Genomic DNA, 18,869 nt, shown 5'->3' on the forward strand with positions numbered 1-18,869 from the left:
AGCCCTTCAGGGACTTCAAAAAAGAAGCCTAGCCTCAAATCTGCCAACTTTGACAAGATGTTCTTTTCTTTGAAGAGATGAATCTCAAGTTGTACTGCTCTGTGTGACTGGGGCTCAGCTGTGTCCAGTGACTGTGAAGCATGAAGCCAGCCTGACTGAAACAGATGTAACTGCATCAACAGTATTAATGAAAAGAAATGTTCACTTGCTGTAAACACTCAGTGTAAAAAAAAAAAAAAAAAAAAAAAAAAAAAATCACATCTACACTTTTATGTTTAAGTTACCTAGAACAACTAATTTTTCTTTCTTTCTTTCTTTCTTTCTTTCTTTCTTTCTTTCTTTCTTTCTTTCTTACAGTTGTTATTTGGATTTAAACTGCACACTTTCAGCTTTTATTTTTACAGACCACATAGTGAGACCTTTTTGGTATTTTTCCATTAAAAAAACTGTTATCCAGTGATTTGAAACAAACTGTTGTGACAGAACTAGGGTACTGGAAATTAACTTACGTACTTTTTTTTTCTTTTAGTATAATTTTTAGCTAATTATTCCTACTACCTCGATACTTGCTACTGAAAAAGTTCCTTAAGACCACAAGAGGGCAGATGTGGCTCACATTTACAAGCAGCCCTGTGCTGAAACCAACATGTGAGTTTATCTGCTCAACCTCTGAAGCTAAAAGCAAAATGAAAAAGCCAACTGGACTGACTGTATACAAAATTTTTTCGTAATATGTTTATGGATGATTGGAAGGGGGCTTGCAGCCCTTTTTATGTTGCACCGCATCCTCCAGGACTGTGTTAATACTAGCTGTGCTCAGAACCGTGGACAGAGATTCACTTCAGTACCATGGACAGCACCATACTGTGACTGCGTGGAGCATAAAGATAGGATTATTTATTTATTTTTACCTAAGCAGAGATGATACAAACACGCAGTTGCTCACACATTAACTTAAGTAGCGTGTAACAGATGGGAGGACCAAAAAAATTAAATATTGTCACCAGTGTTTGATCATGTTTTGCGGGTTCTTTATGGGTCAGCTTCTCACGTACATGTGAAAAGGCTGAAGCTAAAGCCGAGACCTAACGTGACAAAGCTGGACAATCCAAAGAGATGTGGCTATGTGGGATTTCCTCAGACTGGGGGGGGGGTTGTTGAGGGATGGGGGGGGGGGGGGGGGGGGGGGGGGGGGCGATTTCGCAATCTCTCTCCCATTACAACACGAGTGGCGTCAGCACAAATACGTCAGAAGTGGGGGAGGGGGGTGGGGTAAAAGGGTAGGGGTGGTGTTTAACCCTTTCTCCCCTAACACTCAAAATTGCCTCAATAAAAAGAAAATCCAGGCCCCACTAATGCAGTTTAGTTTTCATATTCATGATTCCATCTGAGGTCATCTGGCTGAGGAGCGTTTGCTGCTGTCATAAAATTAAAAAAATACATGATAAAAAGAAATTTAATAATAAAAAAGCAAGACACCAAAATACATGTTATAGTGATGTTATTGAATGATGTATAAAATGAAATGTCTTCTAAAATACAAATGTTTTCCTTTTGAGATTATTATTAACCTTATTATTTTATGTTAGTGCTAAAGATGGCACCTTCTCATTAAGCATCACCATCAATCAGTCCACCCCTACCTCTCACACAACATGGTATCACCCTGATATCACGCTGGTGTTGCAGATAACATGTCAATATGCCAAAGAAATTATTAGATTACACACAAGATTCCGGTCTAATCTATCTGAGATAATCTGAGATTACTGTAAGTGAGCTAAATGTAGAAAACAGTTCCAAATGAAGTTTCATTAATCTATAAAACATAAGATGTTTCTTATGTTTTATATTTCACAGTGAAGAGTAGTTAAATTGTAGGTTCCCGATTTCAGTGTAGTGTGGTGTGTAGTAAAGTAAATCATTTCATGTGCATATTAAAGTTTAAACATTGCAAATGAGACAGAACAAAGGCGTGTGTGTGCACTTTACACAAAACATATTTTGACCTACTGTATATTATATAAGGATAATATATTAATATAGGTCAAATCTACCTTTTTTAGGAAAGATCATCATAGATCTCTAAATGTGCAGGTTTTTTGCATGCAAAATATACAAAGGCCTGTGATGTTTTTGCTTTATATGCATGATTGACAACAGATTGAAAAGTTTTTTTCTTTCTTTTTTTTTGAACAGTGTTATAAAAAGTGGGGCTAGGCAAAACAACGATCCCCAGTATTTCATTGGCAATGACCATGAGGGATATAATATGGAGGTTGTGGCTAACATAACTGTAACTGTTGGACCAGATTTAGCAAGAAAACTTCACTGATCTTGGGGCAGCAGAGGAAAAGCTGGATACTTTGACAGATAGAAATCCTTATTCAATGTTCCTCACAGCTGTGAATGAAAACGATTTTTTTTTTTAATTGTTAAGAAATGTAAGCATAAGAACTCTTTGGATTGTAATAATATTGATATGATAGTGATTCAAAAAATCATTGAGGGTATTTTAAAACTTTTTGCATATAATTTCAAACTGGTATAGTTCCAGCAAAAGTTATACCTCTGTACAAATCTGGCAACAAACACCACATCACAAACTACAGGCCTGTCTTTTTAGTACCCCAGTTCTCAAAATTTCTCAAAAAGCTTTTTAACAACTGACTAATAACATTTATAGGCAAACATAAACTACACACCGAGAATCAGTAAGGGTTCAGATCAAACAGCTCAACATCATTGGCACTATTAGACTCAATAGTATACATCACAAATTCCACAGACAACAAACAGTATGTGGTTGGGTTATTCATAGAGTTAAGAAAGGCATTTAATACAGTAGATCATGATATATTAATCATAATTTTAAAAAATGAACATTATGGAATTGGCGGGTATTTTTTAATTGGGTTGGGAGTTATTTAAGAAACAGTTAACCTTTGTGAAGTTAAATGATTGTTGCTCCTTGTGTATGGACATTGCTTGTGGTGTACCCCAGGGATCAAAGTTGAGCCCGCAATTGTCTAAATGTGTCCAAAGTGTTAAAAATGGTACTGTTTCCTGAGGATATAAATATTTTCTGCTCTGTTATTGGATGAAATGACTGCCGAAATAATTAAAGTGTAGCTTCGGCTTGATAAAAACAAATTATCATTAAATCTGAATAAAACTATAATATTGGTTTTTTTTATTTTTTTTGGGAAATAGCAGATTAAATACACATGTAAAGATCTGAATGAATGGGGTTGATATTAAAAGAGTCAATGAAATGTATTGGGGTAGTAATAAATAAACTGGTTTACTGTTTTAGTAAAGCAATAATAAGGTATTCCACCAGTTTAATTAAAAATGAAAAGCATGAGGTCAAAGCTGAAGAAAAACTCAGTTCTAGCATGGTTTCATTTAATAAAAGTTCACAAATGGGAAATAATACTAAGGCTCAGCAGGGGAGCATGCATGTCCATAATGGTACATGGTGTAAAGACAGCAAAATAACAGGGATGAGGTGACGTGAAGTGGCTCTTTTTTTCTTGCTGTGCCATATGAAGGGATCAATAGCGGAGTGAGCCAGCGATGGGGGGGGGGGGGGGGGGGGGGGGGGGGGGGGGGCGTGTCGTCTCAGCCGCACTGTGAAGGGGGCCGTCCCTGTTGGTGGAGATCTGCCCGAGGAAGGCCCACCTAGTGATCATTTGAAGATATCTCCCATTTAGACGGTAGTTTGACTCGGCTGTGGCGACTGCATCATAAGGGGACAAGTCGAAGGCTATTTGTAAATAGGTAAGAACATGTTGCTTTTTTTTAAATTGCCTTCCTTTATTATTATTATTATTATCATATAGAGGTCACCTCCATTTGAGAGCCACGCATGTGACCGTCGTCACTGGGATGTGTGCACCGTGCGTGACACAGTTAAATGCTTTTTATTTAAATGTTCATGATTTTTAGTGTATTAATTATTTGTATCTGGAACATAGTGCAAAGGCAAAGACACTCAGCCAGGGGCGGAATGTGAACGTGGGAATCAGTCGACGTAAACCGGTGCATATTTTAATCATGGATGTTGCATCCTTGACCTGCAACATCCAGGATGGGATTCACAGGGATGTGTTTCATTCAAGAATGAAGAATGCCATCTGTTAAGTGTTCAGTTTAGTCCGTTTGATGGTGATGTGTCCCGCATGTAATCAGACAGCCTCATATCACTTCCATATAATTCGACATTAAAACCGTTAGGCGTGCAGAAATCGGAGTGTACTGTACATGGCGTTTCCCTTCCCCCAGCAACGCTGTGTAGCTCTTGGAAATAAACGCCACCTTCCAGCGTAATACGCCGTTCAGTCCTTTAAAAAAAAAAAAAAAGGGGGCCTGGCGCAGTCCTGTCATCTCGCTGCCACTGAGAGTAGCATTACAGACGAGCAATAATTAATGAGCGCCTCTTCAGTTAACCATTTCATTGAAATATTTTTGCCTCTGAATATTTCATGCACCGAGGAGGATGTGGAAAAACGGGGCTGAATGCATGAGTGAACAGTGGGTTTTTACTACAGCCTGATGGCTGGAGTGCGGCCGTCACGATCCACCACAGGAGGCGGTGCTGCCTTCTTTTCCCCGTAATGTGTAATATTAGACTGGAATCCACGAAGGTTCATAAAAAACGGATAGAAATTAAAAAAAATAATAATAATTACCCTCCCTTATGAATAATGAGGTTTGTAAATGTCTGACATGAATATAAATAAGACAGAAGCCACATATTTACTGACAGCACCTATGGTCACTGACAGCAGCTATGGTCCTTCTCTCCACAGTAGCTTGGCCAAGATGGATGTGTTTATGAAGGGTTTGTCTAAAGCAAAAGAGGGGATGGCTGTGGCTGCAGAGAAGACCAAGGAAGGAGTTGCAGTTGCAGCTGAAAAGACAAAGGAAGGAGTTATGTTTGTAGGTAAGATCATCACAGATGTCTGTTTCCAGGTTATTTGTATGCAAATTGTACACACGCCTGTTATCATCCTGCTGCTTACAGGAGCAGTAGGAGAAAAGCAGAGGGAATATTTTATGACTTAGCTCATGCACTATATATCCTGAAACATATAGTTAAATTATACAATATCTTCTCTTACCAGCTGTGTAAATAGCAGATTTCTGCATCTCTCATACATGAAACAAGCAAGCAGGAGGCTGTACACACTGTTTGTCTATACCATCTTTGTTTGCTATCAGTTAACAGTTAAGGGACAGCTATTTATAGCTCATTGTGTGGAGAAAGTGCAGCCAAGTGCTTTCCTTTGTTAAATTCAGTGTTGTTCATTTGAGCAGCGGCAGTATAATGAATCAGCCAGCCTCCGAGCTGATCAATTTTTGTTTGAATGTCACAGGTTGATTTGGTATCTAATAACACGGCATATTGAAATGAATAATCCAGCCCTGACTCTAAATTTTAGCAGAATAATAGTAGTGAACTCTGTTTGAAGGAGTCGTGTTAGTGTATATGGCGTTATACAGGGAATCTGAGTGTCCTTGTGGCCTGTCTAGGCTATGAGAAGGAGATGGAAATAGGAGTGGGGGTGGGGCAGCTGACAGTGGGAGCAGCTCCTGCAACATGTCTGTCTGTTGGACAGCAGCAGATTGTAAAACAGTGTCAGCAGTCCCCTCCTGGAGACAAACAGGCCAAAGGCCTCTGCCATTGGTCTTTTCAGTGCAGGATAATGTGTCATGGACACCCTTACAGAAATCTGCTACTAATTTGGGCCTCTGTGTGCTGATTTCAATGCAGTTGTCAGATATGCAACTTAGATCATTAATTAAATAAATGTGCCAGATAGGAAGGACAATAAGAAGAAGATATATTATCATAAATTAAATATTGTCTCAAGAAGTAAAAACCAATTTTGAGCAACTGTCCGTATTTTACTACAGTTTTCATTATCTTTTATTCTAAAAGTTTGACTTTAGATTGTTTTCTTCAGATTGGTTGCAACATATGGAAACCCAGAGATGTTCTCTGCGTGGTCACATGAGAAGAGCAGCAAATCCTCATGACTTACAGAGGACACTGCAAATGACTCACACTGTTAATCAAAAGAGTTGCTGATGAGTTTCTATTGACCAACAAATTGATTTATCAACTGCACTTCAGTTGTTGTCACTTGCAACTAATAGTTACTTAGGTATTAGTCAGGGGATCAGTGTGACTCAGGAGACCCAGAGCAGACCTGCTTGGAATTTATTTTGTCAGCTGCTGAGTTGTTGTGAGAGGACCCAAATTTCCCGTGACAGCCCTGCTGCTTGTTCTACAGTCACCAGCTTGAATAATTGATTCTGCAACAACGCGATGGGTTACAACATCGGGTAATCCAGCGCAAGTTGTCAAATGTGTTTGCATTTTGGTATCTTATTATCTTACACATTTAGTATGGTGTCCCTGTCACTCATCAGCACATGTGCAGGCTCATTTTCATCATGTCCATGTTAGCACAGGGACAGGAGAGGCTCGCTTCTGTGGCATCTCTGTGCCTCTGCATGCTGCTGTTGAATATGGTGGTGCCCTAGAAAGCTGCATGTTGTATGCTTGACAGTCCCTCACGGAGGAGGGGTAAGAGTGATCTAATAGGTCTGTGGCCCACCTTTTGACAGCTGCTCCTGCTGCAGCTGCAGACCACCTGACCACCTGACCACCTGAGCTGAGCAATGAGCCTGAAAAAGGCAAGCAGAGGTGGGAATGAGAAACCCGTACTGTATAAGATGCTGTTCGTGGAGCATCTGTAATTTTTACAGCACTACATTGAAAACTGTGCTTTATTTTGTGATCCCTTGCAGTCACACTGCATCAGGATGACCATATGGAAATTCATTTGACACAGTTTTTTGCTACACAAAACATTGTTTTGCAATATAATCTTCTGAGTAAACTGTTTCAATTATGTCATTGCTATGATGCTAATTTATATCAAGCTTTGGTTGCATTTTTGTTTTCTTGCATAAAAGTGCACCTTAAAAAACATTGCAATTTTTTTTTTTTTAAACACTAAAAAGATCATCATCAACCTTTTTTTGTTTGTTAGTTAGTTGTTTGTTGCAGATAACATGTTATCTGAGGTTTTGGTGAGTTTCTGCTCTAAAAATATCCAAAGTCAGTTTGTAAATAATAATAATTCTAATATCATTTGGCACTCACACCTGCAGCTATCTTCCATTTGTGCCCCGTTGTGCAATAGCTGCAATTCACCAAAGCCAAACCTAAATGGAGGCATCACTCAGACGTACTGTATGCTTTGCTTTGAGGCTTGCCTTTTGTAGAGAGAGACTTCTGTACTTCATTATTTCTTCTCTTTTCAGTTGGTTTTTAAAGGCCCTCAGGGACCAATAAGTCCACTGACTGTTGCACAGTAAAGAGGATCACAAGGCTTGAGTGATCAGAACTGGTAGGGGCCTGCACTAGATTGTCCCAATAGCATGACAGAGAACAGTGTGTAGATGGATGAAATCTGCCAAAGAAGATGGATCAGAGAATTGAACAATGGCTTGGTTGTGGTTTAATAACTCCTCACAACACACCAAGAAGCCCAACTACTGTAACCACGACGGTTCTCCGGTACCTAAAGCAAATTGTGAATGATAACCAAAAATGATGTTGTATTATTTATGTGAAAGGTAATTGGTTGATAGTGACAATCCAAATGTAATCACGTTAACTCAATTTCAGTTTATCGTGAGATGCACGCTTTTGTCACATCAACATATTGTACTGGAGCAACAGTATATTAAGAACGGTGTTATCAGGTAGATAATCCTGCACCCACACTAGGGAAAACAGTGGCTGAAGACTGCAAGTGTGTGCAATGAACTTGTGATCTTGTCGCCTTTGAAACAGTTGCTTCAAAGACCAGGACCAGACCTGCAACCACTCATGGTCACTTGCAGCCAGTTTCTGTCTTTAAGGTGACTTTGGTGCATCAAGAAGCAATAAAAAGGCAACAAAATGCAGTCAATCTGCTGTCAACTTGTTCTAATGGCAGCATGTTGGCAATCTGCCTGTATTTATATATTAGATGGCAGTTATTTCAAAACCTTTACCAGTCTGTCAGAGAGTGATTGCAGTCAGTCTGAGTCAGAGCACGATTGTTTGGAGACATGTTGTTTCCCACCAGGGCACCCGTGCAATCGCCTTATCGAAAGTTAAGGGTGTTGCACACTCATCCTCAGGATGACCATGTTCACATTTGGCCACCACAACTCCTTGCAATCACCAGGAAATGACAGAGTTTTCCTAGTTGCAGGGAGGTTGCCATCCTTTTCTTTTTGTTCTAAACGTGACTGAGCTATGAAAGAACAGATCACTTTGAAATGGTGGATTTTAACAAATAGCGGGGCAGCCTGATTCAGACTTGACAATCCTTTTGATCATTTCATTTAAAAGTATTTGTTGTATTGCTTTTGTTAGCTTCAGAGAAGTGTAAAGTTATAGCACGCACGCACGCACACACACACACACACACACACACACACACACACACACAGAAAACAAATCACCAGATTTCAAAGGGTTAATCATCTGTAAAAGAATCTATGCCTTTTCTGAATAGATTTTACTGTTTCTCAATTCAGGTAGCAAGGCCAAAGACAGCGTGGGCACAGGTGAGTTTCCCATCTGCTTGTCACATCTTTAATTTGTTATTACTGGAGTTAGAAGTCTGGTTTCATTACAGCTGTCAAATGCTAATGCTAACTGAAAAATGGCTAATTTTGTCACATGTAAATGGTCATTTGGTCCAGTAGTGATATAGGAAACCATGGAGGACTACACTCATGCATCCTTTTAATCTGTCTGCATGTGTGTGTGTGTGTGTGTGTGTGTGTGTGTGTGTGTGTGTGTGTGTGTGTGTGTGTGTGTTTGTCTACAGTGGCTGAAAAGACCACTGGAGCTGTCGGGAACATCGTTGCTGCTACCGGGCTGGTGAAGAAGGACGAGTTCCCAGCTGACATGAACGTATGTACTGCACATCCTTACAGTGTAACACACCGCTCTGTCTTCTGCAGAGGGACAGAACAGTACTGCAGTGTGCTCAGACACACCTGACAGAAATTACAACATTGTTTTCTTATGCATGGTCAGTATTGTGTTATAACAAGGGCTGCAGTTATCAATTATTTTTGCTCAATAAATAACCTGACCTTTACATACTTTATCAGCAGTTTTTTTTTTTATTATTTGTGAAAACCATTATAACTATTACAGGTATGTTATAGGTTACAGATTGCTTGTTTTTCCATTATAATAGTCAAAAACCTTAAGCTTGCACATTTTCACACAGCCCAAAATACAACATACCTCAGGGAAAATAACATCTTGTGTAATTCATTCATTTTTCTGTTTTCTATTTTCAAAGTGCCAGAAGTTTAATAGTTTTCAACCTTCTTAAAGGTTTGAATTTAGCAACGTATAGCACACTACTGTTTTTATATTACCACACCATGGCTCCTTCCAATAAGATATAGTAGAGTTGTACATGTAAAAATAGGGTATACTTAATTCATTTATTTATAAGATGTACTTTACTTTTTATGTTTATGCTTTAATGTTGCAAAACAGTAGTGCATTTCTACAGTATTGGGTGACTTAAAAGACTGTTTGGCATTCCTCGGGTTAATCAAACTAAATGTGCTAAATTGATGGGGTGCACCCTTAAAGACAGTTCACATAATGAACTGATTACAAAACCTACCCAGTATATGTGTGCTAACAATGCAAAAAACGTACTGTTATAACTGACTGGGCTTTATTTAAGTCTGCATGTGCATTGCTCTAAGTTATGCTCATAAAAGCCTGGACAGGATTGTGGTAGTGGCAGAGCCAGATTTAGACAGCAGGGGTAAATCTGATGAATCTGCATGTCACTCCAAAACAGAATTACTAGTGTGCATTTCGACTGTTTTATTCCTCTGCTGTCAGCAAAAGCGTGCACTGTACTAAATTTGCATTTACTGTCTGAACAAGTTTGCTTGTGTGTTCAGTTTAAAAGAATGACTGAAATATACTTACAGTAGGCTTTGTTATACTTATTTTATTGAAGAGGACTTCTGCAATCTGCTCTGCATGCAGAGCTGAATTTAGTCTATAATAAGGCTGCAGTTCATAGTCTATTCACTGTTCAGGTGCCTTATGACCACAACAGTGTCTCTGTGAGACTATCACCTCTCTAAAAACACACAACTTTTCCATTATTACCCCACCACCACCACTATACCCTCTTGCCCATTGTCCTCAGTGTCACTGCTTCCATCCCCTGCTTTTTTAGGCAGTCTGATCTTAGTGATGCAATGAAAGGCACGAAACAGATATGACTTGCCTCAGCAATAGTGAAAACTGCTTCTAGCAAAGTTTGGAGGTTTGAGTGGCACATGTTTTATTAAGACGCTGCTTTTCTTTTGTTTTCTTCTCTTTTAATGACCTGAAGATGCACTGTCAGTATGTTGACGTTTTTGTCTATCTCTGCCAGACTGTCAGTGACTCAGTGAGGTCCTCATCCTATCCTAAGCCTTCATCACTCAGAGTTGGACCCTCTCCACTGACTCGCTAATCTAGTAAATCTGACAGCTTGCTCTAATAGGCTTCTCGAAGGCGCCATCTGAGTGATAAAGCTCCTCATTTCAGCACCCTCACAACAAACTGCTAAACTGTTGACACTGTAATCAAATGTGCACAGCTACTTTTTGGGTTCAGTTTTAGCTTTGTTTGCTTCTATACCCTAAAATTTCACTTGCACACCCATTTAGGTGGCAAATTCTTTAAAACCCTAATTTAAAATGCGTTACACAGTCTGAACAGAAGTCTTGCCTTAGTCTCGACTCAAACCAAATGTGCGACCAACCAGAAATACAACTTATCTTTCCCTCCTGGTGTTCTCACACAAACAGTCTTATTTCATGTTCACTTTTTTCTCAGGCAACGATCTGTCTGATTAGGGTTGTCTTTGCGATAGTTTCCTATTGTGTAGTTTAAACCATGTTAATCGTGTTGGTGGGCATGCAGCAGTAACAAGCCTGATACAGCACATAGGATTACAGGCTGTTCTTCTCTGACCTAATTGACTTGATTAGTGCTGGGTTTAAAAATAAATGTGTGGTGGTGACCCACTAGCTTTGTTTCAGGGGAGCTTTATCTGTTTAAGAAAACTGTCAGAAGCACTTACTGCATCTTGTATGTCTACACAAACTGTGGCATTGTTAACAGATTTGCAGTATTATCTCAAACATTGAAGGAGAGGTCTACCCATATATATATAATATATATATATATAAAAACAACAGTGATCTGATTGTACAAACAAGTATCGCTCAGATGTGTATTACTCCACAAGTGTTTGAGTGAGGTTTGCTGCACACAGCAGAGCATGGCTATTTTAGAAAGTTATTCTTCTTTGAAAGCCACTTTTAAGTAGAAGAAAGAGACAATTTGGTTTGTGCACGCTGCCACAGGGTGGTTCCGTAAGAAAGAAGTAATGACAGATTAATGGACTTTTCTCTCCCCAGACTGTGCCAGCCTTATCCTTACACTCCAGTCACATAGCTGAATGTCTGCAATAAATTTGCTGCAAGACTAAGAATTTAAAGCCATACTAGCAGCTCTGCTTGGCTTTTTTTTTAATCTAAAAAGCTAGAATCAGAATCATGCTACAAACTCACAATAATAAAAATAATAACAATAAAAATATTAATGTGCTAATGTCAAGTAGGTGATCACCTTAGCTTAGCAGGGTTGTCAGCTATCATGCTCAATAAACTCTTTCCTCTGAGTTTATTGAATGCCGGCAGCTCCGTATACACATATAGCACAATAGTGGTCATTTCATTCATCATTGATTAATATTAATTAATCAGAAATAAAGCTAGGGTAGGTCACGATCCAGCTACATCTCAAATAGATGAGCTGTCACACACAATCACAGTTTTACAGTTGAATAAGTTGTTAAACTGAGGCTAATTGAGTCCCACTCTCCCTCACAGTTGTGAGGACATTTTAGTTTTACTTTTATTAAATGTCTGATCTGCTGATTTGAGAGAAAAAAAATTATTCTTATTAAGGATTTTCAAGTTTTCTTTGGAGGGTGGTTAAAAGAGTTTCTGAACAACAAAGATGGCCGGTTATAGGACGATAATTATTAAAGACTTATTTGGGCTGTTGTTATGTTGTGGAGGTTCAGGCTTCCCATGAAATACACTGTGACACCCCTGTCAGTGGGATGTTTAAAGAGCTAATTCACCCAAACTGGTCAGTAGTTGGGAACTCTGTCTGACTTAGCATACAATTGACACTTTCCACAAAGCACAGTGTACAACTGAGATTGATGGCGGGGCGTTTTTTGGTATTCTGATGGTGGCAGAAAGTCAGCCTGAACAGGACTAAATATCTAAGGAAAACTTTATTGCAATACATTGAAAAGTTGGGACCAGTACTTCAGATGAGAGGAGTGGTCAGAAAAAGCATTGCCGTCATCCCTAAAGCGCTTCAGCAAAAAACCCACAAGTTTGTCTAAAAGCTCTTACTGTACTTCCCAAAATCCTCAGAGAGTTTGATAAAACCTGGATGAAATTAAATTTGGGTTGTCCAACTCTGTCTTTTGCACATCCAACCAAAGTAGAAGTACTGTACATCTGTTCTTGCAGTTCTTTCTGTGATTTTATTTTTTCAAGTATAAATGTGCATTGATTTATGAATTTGTACAAAAAGAGCATGAAGAAATGTCATTTCTGGGGATTCCTGGATAGAAAAACTACATTAAAACAAACAGGTTGATGGTGCATGGATGATGTATGTTTGCTTCTGTTTCTGTGAATCTTTCCTTTCTTCATCTTTATTTTTGTCTCACTTTCTAGCCTGAGGAGTACGGGCAGGAGGCCATGGAGGGCCAGGGAGAAGCAATGCTGGAGCCAGAAGGGGAGACATATGATGAGTCCCAGCAGGTAATCAGCCTACAATACGCAAAGCTCACACATGGCCCTGCTCTGTCATCAAAGTATCACAAGAATCAGCATTTAAATTGAGCTATAATTACATTTTTGTGTCAAAGCTGGTAAAAAAGAGAAAAAAATCTCTAAAGTGGTGGACATCAGGCAGGGATGAGTCCATTCACTTACAGTAGATTCAAGTTCATCAGTATTCACGAGCTCTGCGTGGATACACATTTTAGCTGTATTGGATTTCAATAGCACTCCACTCTTGCCCTCCACTTGTGTCCCACACAAACAGCACACGCGGAGGTAATTTTCTTTTCTGCAGAAATGATAACAGAGGGCTTAATAAGCCAATTGCCACACAACTAGTACAGTGAATATAGCACCACCTACTTTCGATGAGCACTGGGTATGTGTCCGTGTGCACGAAGGAGGTATGTGAGTCTGACACAGATGGTTATTTTTGGAATTTGGCTGTCATGGGCGAGACAAACTGTGCAGAACTGATGGCTTTGAAAAGAGATTTTAAATAGCTATGATAGTATGTAAAAAATAGCACACAATGCACATAATCTCAGAAGTCTGGTTGTGCTAGTATGAAAGCACAAGCACTGTTCCAGTGTTGTTCTCTGTGAATATATACATTTTCCGAGTGGAGTAAAAGAAGATTCAGTTTGAGATTTTATATGATCTCTAATAATGAGTCATTTATTCTGTGCATTTACTTTGATTTTCCTTTAGTTGCTATGTAAATCCTGCATCAGTGGATTACAGCGTTAGTTGGGGCAAGGAGTAAAGCTGAGATATTCCCTGAGATCCAAATGAAAAGGGAATTTCTCCACGGCTGTAGGGTGTATCATCCTTGTCCTCCTCTCTCCTCCTATCTCTCTCTTCTACTCCTCCACGTCTCTTTCCCTTCCCCCATCCTTTGCTACACCAGCAGTGTACGAGATCTGTCTGAATGGGTGTGGTGATGACGCTCTCTGCCTCCGTGCATTGTGGGTAATGTCAGGGTCTCCCTGCATTGCTGTAAATATGGAGTCTGAGTGCTGCAGAGCGAACGAAGCCATCGCAGGGAGGAACTAAAAAAAAAATGTGTCATCCAGTATTACTCTTGGCTTTGTGAATTCATTAGATGACATAAGACTATTGGAGGCTGTGTTATTTATTTATTTTTTCACGATCATGTGTGGTGGAGGCGTGTGCAGGGTTGCGGGGATATGGGGAATGTGCTCACGACACACGTCCTTGATGCAAGTGCAGTCCTGTGCTGCCCTCTTCAGGCTCAAGAGAAGCACTGAAGGAGCTGAGGCGCTCTCACATCACTACTTTTTTTCCTTCTATCCTTCGCTACAAGAAGCTCTGTGTCATATATTCTGCTTAAACAGGTTAAAGTTGAATTTTGATTTTTTTGTTTTTAAATGTAGACTCACCATTGAAATGAATCTGGAGCTTCTCTGTGGTGCAGATTTTACCGTCCATCCTCTTAAAACCTGTTCTCATTTTCCCCAGGAGAGCCAGGACTACGACCCAGAAGCATAAGAGCATCAATCCAAGCCACCGTCCAACCAGCAGCACAATAATATTTCTAATAATAAAAAGGACAAATGCTGAAACTATTACAATTATATTCCTGTTGCAAAAAACGAAAAAAAAAAAAAAACTACAAAAAACACAAGCATTCCCAATGAAAAATGTTCTTCCTTCAAGACAAATCTTTTATTATTATATATTGTAAATGTCATGTTATTAATGTAATGTGTTGGGTGTAGGTATTTATTGAGATGTGGGATTTGTCCTTTCGGTCTCATTTCCTTGATTCCCTCCCAATGAAATGAGACCAGAGCCAGGGCTTGTGACTTTGTACTTGTGTGTATCTGTATTTAGAAATGTGCAATAGATGTTCATCATCTTCCAATGACACATTGGGAGTGGGAAAAAATAAATATGACTGGTTGCAAGCAGATATGAATACAATAATATCCTCCTAAGTGTCAACAATGCCTGTTTGTGGATTTTCTTTTCTTTTTTGCATTTCTTTATAAATTTAATTTGAATGTTTTTTGAAGTAAGAGTTTTTTACATTGTATCTTTATGATTGCTTGTGAAATCATTCCAGTAAACTATCTGTTAGAAACTGACAGAGTGTACATGTTTGTGTGTGCGCGTGTGTGTGAGTGAGTGTGTGCGTGTGTGTTTGTGTGTACTGAAGATTTTATCAAGTTAAAGTCAGTATATTATGTCTTGGAATCATAATGGTTGTCATATCAATGTGTGCTTTAAATTGCAGGACTTGTCAATATTAAGGGTTATGTGTTAAGCCAGGCATACAAATCCTCTGTAAATAAAAGGTTAAAAAACATTTGTTAGTGTTGTTTGATAATGTTTAAACTCCCTTTTTGCACTGATCACTCATTACAACTGAAATCTTTTCCAAAGTTGGCCTCAGTAAGAATTAAGCATCGCCCTCGCATGTTTATCTTTTTTGCTCGCTCGTGTCTGGGGTTTGATTGCAGGATGTGTAAAATCTGCTGAGTAGGCTCTGGCTGTTGGCACAATACTGCCATATTTGGGATGCCAGTCTGATCGTGCCTCTTTGGGTGGGTTTTGTTTTGGTTAATCCAGCTGGAACGTGCAGGCTCGGTGGTGCTGGGCTCAAACAGAGGGTATTAAACAGCTGCTCCCGCCGCTATCAGGTCAGACGGATGTGTGGAAGCTGCAGGGACAAAGACAGGAGCCATGGCCTCGTTCAAGAAGTCCTTTGAGAGCCTGAAAAGCACGAGCCACTCAGCCGCAAAAGGAGTCACAGACACTGCAGGTATAGACCGGTGTACCAGACCGGGACGCCAGAGAGTTGTATTGCAATTAATGCATTTATCAATGCATTTTCTTTCTCAAAAATGTTTTTCTAAGAGTTTTTACTTTAAAATGAAGTCTTGAAAAGTCAGTGTTTTTAAGAGCATGTGATGTGTTTCCAGTACAGGCAGCTGAGGAAGCTGTGCAGCAGGTGGCAGACTCCTCCAAAGAAACAGTCAACACAGGTAAAGTGCACATTCCTTCTTTGTGGTGTCATATAATGCGTGCAGACACAAGCTGTCAGTCATATTGCTGCCAGATTTAATGTTTAATTGCCAATAAATGCTGAGCAGTTAAAAGGAAAAAAACATAATTTATATGAACTGTAAAAAACTCTTAGTATAAAGTGAAATTGTAGAATTATTATAAACATATTATTTTCTTACACTGTACATGATAATAGCAACAGAAAAACAGTCAAATTTAGCTTGTTTCAAATTGGTTTTAGAACTAAATCCTCAGGTTGTTAGAGAAATTTGAAATGTAGAATATGAATAGATTATATCTGACAAGGTGAAAATATTAGTGTGATATTTTTAATCCACCTCTATTCAGTTTCTCTTGCTGAATAGTAAAGATTTGTTGTTCAACTGATTTCTCTTCTGTTCTACTCTGACTTTTCTTAAAGCCGCTCAAGAAGCCAGCAGGCAGACTCAAACAGCCATTGGCAAAGCTGCAGACAAGGCCACGGACACTATCAAGGAGTTTGGACAGAAAGCAGAGTCCAAATGATCGCTAAAGAATGAGTACTTTTAGCTGCAACTTAAGCCAACTTGTCTGATCATCTTTAAGGTTTGGACAGGGAAAATTGTTGGGATGGAAGTATGCTGGCATCAGCAAACTGAAAAAGAAAAAATATATACACTATATACATCTTTATATTGCTGACATTCCAAAAGAAATGTTTATAAATTGTCTTTTCTAATTTCCATTTGTGTTTTTTTTCTTTTCTTTTCTTTTTTTTTTTTTTGCTTTCTGACTGTTTTTGCAAAATAAATGAATTCCAACACCTTTCTCTGGTTCATAAAATGTGATATCCTGCCACACACAGTGCAGATAACACTGTTAGTAGCTCTGCAGGCGCTGTATCTGTGATGCATCCTGTTTTTGCTCTGTGGAGCGCACTCATCACTGAATCACCACGGTCATCATTATTACCAACACATTGCTGAGAAGATGGCCTTTGGCAGGCTGATGGCCCCTGATGAGAGTGTGATCAGAGCCGGTCTACCTTGGTCCTCAGCAGCACACCTCCCCTACATCCCACTATGTGGTTGCTAGGCAACAGAACTCTGTGGCAGCCTTTGAATTAACGGTGAGAATACTTATGTCAGTACACAATGTTCTGGCCAAGCTGCAGCCCACTTCTGTGCTACAAGCAAGTCAGGGAAAGATTCTCAAAAAAAATGAAAGAAATGTAATCGTCCTCGGTCCCACTCAATCACTAGAGGCGAGCAGAATTACAGAGGCTCTAGAGAAATATGTGTCGCAAAGCGGAGAGATTGGAGGGGAATGACGAATGAGTATGAAAGACTTGGTGATTTACAAGTGTTTGTTTGTGTGGGAGGCGAAGCTCTGCTGCTTCCAGGCTCCTTCGGCTAAAATTCTCTGTTGTGTCTTTCAAGTACAGATGCAGCAGAACACTCACTGTTACTAATATTTCTCTGATTTCCTCCATAAGCTTTGAGTTTGCAAGACTTTTTGAGGGGTTGGGGGGGGGCTCCTGTAATGAGCCTGTGATTGTCTGTCTTTGTGAAGCAGAATGTGCTTTAAAGCATTTATTTATCTTTTTGAATATTTACTAAGATTAAGATTTTCTTTAACAGCTGTGCTCAGACAAATGTGGCCTTGACAGACACACACACACACATACACACACACACACACACACACACACACATATTGCTGTTTTAGATCAAAGCAGTGGTTCATTATTGCTAAGAGAAATCCCTCTTCTGCATACTTCACCCTCCCTCCCTCTAGAAGCCCTCGCAGTGACCATTTCTAATGACGTGAAAGGTTTTATCACCAATTTATGCCTCCTTTAAAATTTCTCCAGATTAGCCAGTTCACAGGTTTATGTTAGTGCACGCTGCTGCCATTGTGTTTCTATGAGAACCTGAAGTTAATTACTATGATTTACTCCTGATTAGAGAGCTGAAGAGAGAATTTTGCTATTACATTACCACTCACTGCCAGAAACACGACCGTGGTTTCCAGGGAAACTGGAAATGTGAAGCTTTTCAACAGACACAGCCACAGCCTAAAGAGCGAGGATTGCCTAAGATAGATTCTTCTAGAGACAAACCTGTAGCCACTGCAATCAGCATCAATCACCGGGGGATATGTGCGGACAGATGTTTGTCTCAGTCAGTGTTGAGATTCGCAATGTTTGACCCAAATCTGAAGAAGAGTTGTGGACTGGCTTCAGTCTGACTTTTGACTGCTGAGGTATGTCTTAATTTTCTGAGATTTTTTTTTTTTAAATCATGCTTGTTTTATAGTTACATTTTGGCAGTAACTCTGAATTCATGTGCACACTATTTGTGTTATGTAATTATGGACTAAAATAGAATTCAGAGAGGAGCTGGTAATGAGATATTTTTAGGGCATAAAGGTTTGACTTTGATTTTTTAAAAAATATTAAATAAAAGCAAATATTTTAGCTTAAAGTGTCCTGTAATACTAGAGTTAGTGTGCAAGCAATTTCCATCAAGTAGGAACAGTGATGCTTGTGTGTCTATTTGAATAACTGGCATCAATTTCGTTTCCTATCGCATGAGAGAATATTTTTATCCTCCGCTTGTGCTTGGGCTTGTTACTGATTTTAAATTGCACAGACACTTTCACACTGCTGTGTTATTCCTGCAGGTTATTCTACCCCTTAAATGCGGAGACAGAATGGGAAGTCTTAAGGACGAGATGAGAGGTCTCACAGAGGACCACCAGCTTTGTGAGAAGACAGATAATTTGGGGCATCCAGGAGGCTCAGATGGCAGCGCTGCACCTGAAGGACCTCAAGTGTGCAAGAGTCAAGAGTCAACTGCTCAAGAGGA

General features: G+C 39.4%; 1 protein-coding gene across 2 annotated transcripts; it reads left to right on the top strand.

The window, feature by feature from the left end:
• Positions 1-3,639: 3,639 nt before the first annotated feature.
• Positions 3,640-15,319, top strand: sncb (synuclein, beta). 2 transcript variants are annotated; one of them, XM_030740070.1, is made up of 6 exons: positions 3,640-3,783; positions 4,815-4,948; positions 8,611-8,640; positions 8,907-8,992; positions 12,880-12,966; positions 14,470-15,319. In XM_030740070.1, the coding sequence occupies exons 2-6, from the start codon at positions 4,828-4,830 to the stop codon at positions 14,497-14,499; spliced, it is 354 nt and encodes a 117-aa protein (XP_030595930.1). In that variant the 5' UTR covers positions 3,640-3,783; positions 4,815-4,827; the 3' UTR covers positions 14,500-15,319. The 2 variants fall into 2 exon arrangements, with proteins under 2 accessions (XP_030595930.1, XP_030595931.1); XM_030740071.1 differs by having other exon boundaries at positions 4,818-4,948.
• The last annotated feature ends 3,550 nt before the right edge of the window (positions 15,320-18,869 follow it).

Source organism: Archocentrus centrarchus, chromosome 10 (genome assembly GCF_007364275.1).
Source record: "Archocentrus centrarchus isolate MPI-CPG fArcCen1 chromosome 10, fArcCen1, whole genome shotgun sequence".
Classification (NCBI taxonomy): domain Eukaryota; kingdom Metazoa; phylum Chordata; class Actinopteri; order Cichliformes; family Cichlidae; genus Archocentrus; species Archocentrus centrarchus.

Coding starts and splice junctions, on each gene's coding strand:
- sncb (XM_030740070.1), top strand. CDS start 4,828: ATGGATGTGTTTATGAAGGGTTTGTCTAAAGCAAAAGAGGGGATGGCT. Junction 8,993..12,879: donor AGTTCCCAGCTGACATGAAC/GTATGTACTGCA, acceptor CTCACTTTCTAG/CCTGAGGAGTACGGGCAGGA. Junction 12,967..14,469: donor CATATGATGAGTCCCAGCAG/GTAATCAGCCTA, acceptor CATTTTCCCCAG/GAGAGCCAGGACTACGACCC.